Source organism: Muntiacus reevesi, chromosome 2, assembly GCF_963930625.1.
Source record: "Muntiacus reevesi chromosome 2, mMunRee1.1, whole genome shotgun sequence".
NCBI classification, from domain to species: domain Eukaryota; kingdom Metazoa; phylum Chordata; class Mammalia; order Artiodactyla; family Cervidae; genus Muntiacus; species Muntiacus reevesi.
The window spans coordinates 268,601,805-268,610,604 of record NC_089250.1 but is presented as its reverse complement, the minus strand read 5'-3'; the positions used below and the strand labels follow the sequence as shown (position 1 = coordinate 268,610,604).

The 8,800-nt window shown below is 59.4% G+C and overlaps 1 protein-coding gene across 1 annotated transcript; it reads right to left on the bottom strand.

Moving 5' to 3' along the window:
* Window positions 1-3,152: 3,152 nt before the first annotated feature.
* On the bottom strand, window positions 3,153-8,371 carry SPIB (Spi-B transcription factor). The gene is made up of 6 exons (XM_065926638.1): window positions 8,349-8,371; window positions 7,332-7,359; window positions 5,736-5,808; window positions 5,238-5,449; window positions 4,721-4,871; window positions 3,153-3,462 (listed from the first exon to the last, which is right to left on the bottom strand). The coding sequence occupies exons 1-6, from the start codon at window positions 8,369-8,371 to the stop codon at window positions 3,164-3,166; spliced, it is 786 nt and encodes a 261-aa protein (XP_065782710.1). The 3' UTR covers window positions 3,153-3,163.
* Between the last annotated feature and the right edge of the window lie 429 nt (window positions 8,372-8,800).

Below are 8,800 nucleotides of genomic sequence, written 5' to 3'. Positions count from 1 at the left end.
CCTGTGTGTTCTAAAAGGCGAGAAATAACAGCTGGACAAGGAGAGGTGGCCAAATGCCAGGTCCCCAGGGAGAAGAGGGGCTGGGCTTCCGACACCTGGGTCTAAGGGAGGATGTGCGGCAGGCGGGGACTCCTGGGTCTGAGGGAGGTGGGGGCCTGGACTCCGGAATCCGGGTGCGGAGCCGACCTGGAGTCCAGATTCTTGGATCCCAGAGAAAGGAGAAGGATGAGGGCCTGGACTCTTGGCTCCTAGGCGGAGGGACAGGAAGGGACTGGGGTTTGAAGTGGACCAGGGCTCTGAGCCAGGACTCTGGCATGGGGAGCGGGGGGTAGGGATGGTGGGGAAGACAGGGTCTAGAAAACCATTCTTAGCATCTGCAAGTCAGGCGTTTTCGGGAAACCAGAGCCGGGAGGGAGAGTCCGGTTTCCCAGCGTAGGCAGGGTGGCCGCAGAGGAGGCGTGGGGGGGGAGGGCCCCGAGGCTCGGGGACTCCGGAGTCCCACCCTCCCAGCGCGGGCCTACACGCAGACTTGGGGCCCCGGCCACCTGGGACCCCTCCTGGGGCCGCGCCCTGCCGGCTCCCCGCCGTGGTTCCCGGAGCGGGCGCGGCGGGCACCGGACGCAGGGGAGGGGGCGGGTGCCCCAGCGGGGGCGGGTGGGGAGACCGGGAAGGCCCTGGAGGGCTGCCCGGACGTTGGCGCCCTTCCCGGCAGGGGGACCTGCGGCTTTTTGCATGGGGGTGGTGGTAGCTGGACGCCGGGCAGGGGGAGGCGAAGGAGACGAGGAGGGGACCGCGAGAGGGGAGCGTCTTGGGACGCCAGGTGTTTGGGGGGAGGAAGGCGAGGTGGGCGCGCGAGAGAAGAGGGTATGGAGGCTTGAGCTTAAGGCGGAGGACAGGCGGGCAAATAACGCCGGCGGAAAGACCCTGGAGTGAGGGAAGGCTAGTCGGTCCCGGCTTTTTTCCTGCCCATCGTCACCTCCCGCCCCCAATCCTTTTCCAAAACCCCCTAAGAACCGGAAACGTCCCGCCTCCTCGGAGCTCCTAGCCAACCCAGAGGCAGCTTCCGGGTGACGCCACGGGTTGCCAGGCAAACTGCTATGAGGCTCCTGCGGGCCCCGCGGGTGGGTGGAGCGCACGAAGCCTGGAGGGCATCTCCGCCAGCCCGGGGGCTGTATCCAGCGAGACCGGGACAGAGATACAGAGGAAGAGGGCAAAAGTTCAGAACGCGGGGGAGGCGGGGGACAGAAACCCGACGGATAGGGAACCAGGGAGAGGGTGGGGAAGAATTCCGATCATCAAAAAGAGTCGGAGGCAAAAAGTGAATCGAACCACCAGTGCCTGCATTTCAAGCCCTTGCCGCGGCCTTCAAGGCTGTCTGGTCTGGCTCTAATTGCTTCTTGCATCTCCTCTCATCTCCCCCGACGCTGCCCCAGTGTCTCTGAGGGTCAGCAGGCCTGGGTGGATGGGCAGCATCGCAGTCCCTGACAAAGGGTCCCAGGAGGTCTGTCTACCTCGATGTATTTTATTTTATACCACACTTGGGGTAACGATAATTTTTGCAAAAGGTACCTCATTTGCAAGAGGAGGCCCCCAAAAGACACGTTGTCCGTGACAACGCCCCTCCCACCCAGCCTCACCCCTCCCCGGAGCGGGGGCTCCCAGCCCGGGCTCTGCTATCGGCCGCTATGTGCTCCCTTCAAGGACCTCTTCCTTCTCTGGGTCCTTGATGCTCCTTCCTGTCTTCCTTCTGGCCATCAGTGGGTGGATGGTAGATTTCAGGTGATACGTAAAGGCTTGACAGGGCTGCAAAGGACTTCCGAGATCTTCTTCCTTCTCTCCCCTTCCACAGAAGGGCCAAACTGGCCCAGAAGCAGCAAGTCTTTCGGTCACCCTAGATCCCCCCAGTCGCACAGGCTCTAGTTTCTCAGCCCACAGCCTCTGACACCCCCGTGGGTTCCAATCAGAGCTCATCTGGGCTTCAGCTCAAAGCTGGATTCACACAAAAATGGTTGGAGTCAATGGACAACTGAAGCAAGCCACCGGGGTATGACAGCCAGGGGCAGTGGGGACTTGAGACTGGAAAACAGATTCCCCATTAGATGTGGCCACAACCCTGTTCCAGCCTCTCCACACAGAAAAGCAGGTCCACCTGTTGATGGACTGCACAAAGTCTCTGGTTAGAACCGACATGGGGGGGTTTGCCAAGGTCACACAGAAATCAAGGAGTGGCCAGAATGATCCCTGGCACCGCCCTAAGGAGGGTATTCCTGGAGAGGGAGGGTCCCCATGAGAACTCAGGGGCTGTTGGTGGGGTCCCCAAAGGGGCATATCAGATGAGGATCCCAGGAGGGCCTCAGAGGTGATCGGAGGATTCCAAACAAACAAGGGCATCCCAGACTACATGGCCCAGACACAAGATTCACTGAGGTCCACCGCCCCCCAAACCTGACAATGGAGTTTTCAGACATGACAAAAGGATCCCAGAGGCACCCGTTATGTGATTGGAGATTTTCGGACATTGAAAGGTGACTGCAGGGTGGTTCCAGAGAATTAGGGGATCTCAAAGATGACAAAGGAATTTGGAGGCACAGATAGAACGAGAGAGTCACAGATGGGCATAGAGACACGCATGCAAACGGTCCCCCACCCCACCCCAGGGACCCAGACATAACTAGGAGATCCCAGATTTGACAGAAGGGACTCAGACATGAGAGGGGATCCCAGAGAGACCCTGGATAGGGCTTAGGGTTGCAGGCAGAGCCCTCCTTCTGGTGTGATGATCTCTAGGTTCACCCGCCCCTAGATGAGATTTGAGGGATCGCAGGCATCACAAGGGGATCCCAGAGAAGTTCCTGGGATTCTGGAAGCACTTTGCCCTGCCCCGCCCCTCTACACAGACACGTAGCATAGTCGTCTGCAGGTCTTCTGACCCAAGACAGGAAGATCTTGGGGCCCCTGGACATGACAAGGAACTCCCAAAGAGGGCCCAGACACGATAGGGGGGGATCCCAGAGGGGCCCCGGGCTGGGCTTAGGGATTGTGGCAGCAGCCCGCCCCCCGCACCAGTGTGGGGGGGTCCATGGGTCCTATGACCCAGGGTGCGGGGACGCCCACGTGACACAGGCGTGGAGCCCCTGAGGGCCCCCGAGAGGCCGCCCTGGGCTCAGGCCCGGCGGGAGGCGGGCAGCAGCGCACTGTCAAACTGGTAGGTGAGCTTGCGCTTGACCTTGCGGATCTCGCCGGTCTTGGCGTAGTTGCGCAGGGCGCGCGCCAGCTTCTGGTAGGTCATGCGCTTGCGGTTGCCCTTCTGCTGGCCCCAGCGGCGCGCCAGGAGCTCCTTGTGCTTCGAGGAGAATTGGAAGACCCCGGCGCCCGGCTCCACCCACCACACGCACTCGCGCATGTCTCCGCGCGTCAGCAGCCCCAGCAGGAACTGGTACAGGCGCAGCTTCTTGCGGGCCCCTGCGGCGGGTGCGGGGCGGTTAACGGAAGCATCCTTCGGGGCCCCACCCCGCGCCCTCCCCGGTCCGGAACCGCCAAGCCCCTGCCTCCCCATCAAGAGAAGTGGGGTGAGGGAGGTGGCTGCTGGGTAACCGTGCCTGGCTTCCTCTGTGCCACCCCTCCCATCCAGGGTAAGTTGCTCCCCCTTCCTGAAGGTGTCACCCCGGAACACCCATCTCCCACCCCTGCTTTATTTTTCAGGCTGTGTGCCTATCCTGTGCCTGCTTGGTGGCCAGAATGTATCTGTGGAGCGCACGGGATGAATCTGCCAAATGGGTTGGCAGTGCTCCTCAAAGGCTTCTACCAGCTGACTAGTGAAGAGATCTGGAGTTGGTTTGAATCTGCCTGGCCATTTCTTCAGCTTCAGGTCTCCCAGCATGTCAGCTCGAGGGATTGGGATCCTGGAAGATGCCGAGGAGTCTAACTCCTGGGCTTCTAGAAGCAGCAAGGGGCCCGCAGAGCTGGCCGTGGGGAGATGGGGGGCTGTGGCAGTTCATAGCAGGCATTAGATAGAAGAACCCCACCTCTGCCATTTCCAGCTGTGTGATGTTGGGGTGGTAACCTAACCTCTCTGAGCTGATGTTTCCTCAGTTATATAAATGAGGCTTGTGTGCGTGTGTGTTTTACTTTTACATCTTTGTGAAGCACTTGGTACCCACGTGCTGTGCCATGCACAGTACAATTACGAGCTCATTTAATTTTCATCAAAACCCCACAATACAGGGATGATGATGACAAAGCCCATTTTACAGATGGGAAACTGAGGCCCAGATAAGGAAAGTGACTAATAATTCCAACTTCCAGGGGTTGAGAGTAATGGAGGTCAGGCACAGGGGCAGAAGCAGAGGTTGACTAGGCAGAAGTTGATATTGTGATGGTTTCTGTTGCTCTTGTGTCCATAATGATGGTGAAGATTTATTGAGTACTGACTCTGTGCCAAGCATTGCTATCTCGTTGACACTTATGATCCCCCGAACCCTCCCAGCCACCAGGAATAGACACTATTCGTGTTTTCACCCCATTGTACAGATAGGAGACCAAGGCACAGAGAGGTAGACGCAGTTGCCCAAGGCAGCACAGCCAGCAGATGGCAGATCTAGAAAGTGCCCTCAGCCCTGGAGTATATACAGTAGGTGCTTGGGCAGATATGGTTCCCTTAACCCTCCCTCTACCCCCACCACCAGTTGGAGTCCCTTCCTCCCCATCGGCTCCCACATACCTGCCTCGGATCCCCTGCCTTCGGGGCCAGCCACGAGGACCTCATCCGACTCGCTGTCCGAGACCTCCAGGGCAGGACTGTCCAACAGGAGGTCCTCCTCCTCTGAGAGCACGGGGCTGGGGTAGGGAGCGTACGCCGGGGGGCCCAGGGTCTGCGGAAGGTCAGGGTTACCCATGGCCTGCAGGGGGGTACCCTTCTCTGCCTCCCTCTGCTTCGGTCCCTTCGCTTCTTCCTGGGCCGTGGCTCTGGGCTCCCTGCTCCGCTCACAGCCTGCACTCGGGCTCAGTTCCGATCTCCATGGCAGGGCCAGGGACCCCCGGGCCACCTCCTTGAGAGCCTCCTGCCCCTTGACGCACGTCTGCGCCTCTGGTGGCTGGCTCGTGTGATGGAGTAATAATGCCATTTAACCCCAGAGTCATCAGAGGGGTGAAGGGTTCCCTATGTGCTCAGGTTCTGATGCGGTGCCGGGCACCTCAATCAAAGGATGGGGAACTTCCACGGTCTCCCCGGCCCTTACCTGGCTCGTGAAGTCTTCCGTGGGATACGCTGGGAAGCCGGGTCCCGGGGCCTCCAGGCTGGGGGCCGGGTCCAGGTTCCCCACGGGGCTGTAGGTTGAGGGGCCGTAGCAGAGCTGGACACCCTGGGGGTGGCCGAAGGTGGCCACAGCCGGGTCAAAGGTTTCATAGGAGGCGGCTGGAACTGCGGGGCTGAGGCCGTAGCTCCACAGGTCTGGGGGGAAGGGCGCAGGATTAGAAGCCGAGAGGGCTGGTTTTGGGCCCCTCCCCCTCGAAGCCCCCGCCAGCACAGAGGGGCTATTGTGGGCTGTGCAAATCTGTGACCCCAGGATTTGCATGGGCGAGTGGGTGCGTGGGAGAGGAAAGGGGAGGAGGTCTGGAGGCCGGGACTAACCTTGTCCTGCTGGCCCAGCTGACAGCTCCCCCGGGCCTCAGCTCCCCCATCTGTGAAACGGGCCCAAGGGGCAGTAGGGGAGGGGGGCTGGGCCAGGGTCACTCACCAGGCGCCCCCTCTGAGTCGGGGTAGCTGGAGTGTTTGCAGCTGTCCAGATCGTAGAAGACCCCATCCGGGTACTGATAGGGGTGGGGGAAGAAGAGGGGTCACCCAGGCTGCCGGGAGACCCCACCCACCCTGGACCAGTGGGGAGACTCTGACAGGCTGGGGGAGGGAGAGAAAGAGAGGCCCAAGGACTAGGCATCAGAGACAGGGGCACAGAGATGGGAGGCAGGCACAGCACAGCAGAAACACACAAAGACCCACACACACACACATACTCACAACGAGAGACACAGGCAGAGACACGCAGAAACACAGAGCCCATGGTCTCTGACAGACATGGCAGCCAGCTCCCACTAAGAGTGTGGGCTTCCGGGAACCCCAGCACCTCGCCAGTACACAGTCATAGCAGCTGAGGAGGGTGGAGAATTCCCCCAGCCTTTCCTGCCTCAGGGCCGGGGGCACAGGGGATGAAGGGTTAGAGGCACGGAAGTGTTTCTAACAGAGGGAAAGAAGCTCTCGACCCTTCTTTTATCCACCTTGATATCACTTCAATTTGCCCCAAGAGCTGAGCGTTGCTTTAGCAGTGAAAATCTACAACTAGAGATATGTCATCCTGGTCTTAAGGCTAGGTATTTACCCACCAGATCTGGAAATGTGAGCCCACAAAAATAGCTTTGTTCAAGAACAATCATGGCAGCTTTAGTAACAGCCCCAAATGGGAAACAGCCTGAGTGCCCAGGGATGGGAGAACACACAGAACTGTGGTCTCGTCCTCGGAGTACTATACAGCAAAGAAAAAGGAACAGTCCCTGACACATACTTGAGGTCACATGAAGGAAGACAGACCCAAAGGGGGCCACTGGACATAAAGCTCAGAACCAAACAAAACTCATCTGTGGTGGAAAGTATCAGAGGGGGCTATTGATTGGGAAGGGACATGACAGAATCTTCTAGAGTAACAGCAATGTTCTCTATCTTCACACGGTCCGTGGTTACACAGGTGTGCACATAAGTGAAAACCTCAGTGAGCTGTCCACAAGACTTGTCATTTTTCTGACTTGTAAGACAAACCTCAATTTTTTTTTTTTTTAAAGCAAAACTCTTCAAGCCAGAGAAGGGTGGGATGCTTTGGGGAAGGGGCACCCGCAGAGGTTTCTTTCAAGCATATGTGTGGGGTTTTTATTTCTTGGACTAGGCTGTGGGTTTATGGGGGGTGGGGTGTAGTATTCTGCATGTCTGAAATAGTTTCGACTCGATTTTTGAAAATATATAAAGTCAAGCAGAGAAGGGAAGGAGGAAGAAGTACATTTACTGAACGTGGGATGCATGGAGGAAGAGACGCAAAGTCAAAGACACAAAGACCTACTCCTCCCCATTGGAGGAAGTGGACCAGGCTCTGAAAGAAGGAAAGAGATGTTAGAAAAATACTCTGTGATGGCAGCGGGTGGGGAAAAGGGGGCTTGGGGATAACAATGAAAAGTCAGAAAGACAAAGGGACAGGAAGAAGCAGAGGGGGAAACTGAGGCAGGGAGGCCGCGATGGGCCACGTGGGTCTCCCCCACCCCAGCCCTCGCTGACCCCCAGGACCCCGACTCACCAGACAGCTGAAGTGTGGCCCGTCGAGCCTGGAGGGGGAGAGACACAAGGGCATGTCAGGGGCGTCTTCAGCCTCCTGGCTCTCGAAGTGGTTGGGGGATGGATGAGGGGCAGGTGGCTGCAGCTGTGACCCCTGCAGCCGGTCCGTGGCTGCGTGTCTCGCTGTGGGACCAGCCCCACCACACTCACCCCCACTCTCCCACCGGGACAGGAAGTGGGGCGCGGAGGCCAGGCAAATGTTCCCCCCTCCCCTGGGATTTGCATAGACGGAGGCCGGGCGGGGGCAGGGAAAGTGAAGGAGAGAAAGTCCCCGGAGAGAAGATGTGGGTGCCTGAGGGCGGGTGGGGGTGGGGAGGGGGCCTCCGTGAGCGAGTCTGTTCAATGGGTCCATCTTGGACCAGAGGGCAGAGACGATGGGAGAACACAGAAGACAGGGAAACACAGAAGAGGCTCCGCCAGGGCGAAGGGAGGAGAGGAGGGAAGGGAGAAAGGTGTGGAGAGACGTTTGCGCTTGGGCTGCAGGAGGTATTTATTAAGCCCCAGAAATGGGTGGGGAATAGACGGGCAGACAGATGGAGAGATGAAACAGAAAGACTGGAGACAGACACAGCGAGGGAGCAAGAGGCAGCAACAGACCCACCAACAGAAAAGATGTGGCCCGCAGCACAGGCTGCAGAGAGTCAGGGATGCAGTGAGACCCGGGGGAAGACAGGAACAGAGGCCAAGGGCCACTCGGGAGGACACCGGGGTGGAGGGAAGAAAGCGCCCCAAGGGAGAGATCCTTTCTCTTTTCTCTCTCCAGGGGCCCAGGGGAGACATGGGTGGGATGCAGGAAGGAATCGAGGAAGTGGCAGAGGCAGAGACCCAGGAAGGGGAGTGGACCCCAGCCCCTCCCACCCACCTGCCCCCTGGGTGGGACAGAGACCACCGCCCTGCGGGGGGGCCTGGTGGCAGAGGGGTCAAAGGTGAGGGGCAGGGCCAGGGTCCTGGGTCCCGGGGTCGGAGGGCCCCCACTTACTGTGCAGCCTCTAGGGTGAGCATGGTGGTGCTTGCTGCCTGCTGCCTGCAGCCACCACCCCTATTTATACCTTGGCCCAGCCCCCGGGATGGGGGGGGCAGGGGTGCCGGCTGGCTGTGAGCTCAGCTCTCCTCGAAAATCCCCTCAGGGAGGGGGTCGGGGAGGGGGCTGGATTGCACAACCCTTTGGTCACGTGGCAGGGAGGGTGGGCCCAGGGGCTCTCTGGATTTGGGGATCCCCAGGGTTGGGGTGGGGGGGCTGGCCCTGAGGAGTGGAGATGGGAGAAGCATTGGCTTTGGCGGGACCCTGAGAAAGTAAAGGAGTCAGGGGTCTTGTGGTCAGGGTGTGTGTGTGTGGGGGGTCTCTGGACAGAGGAGCCGGGGGGAGTGGGTTCCTGGGGGGCACGCAGAGACCGACAACAGGTGAGAGCACTGGGGTGTCAGAGGCGGGGG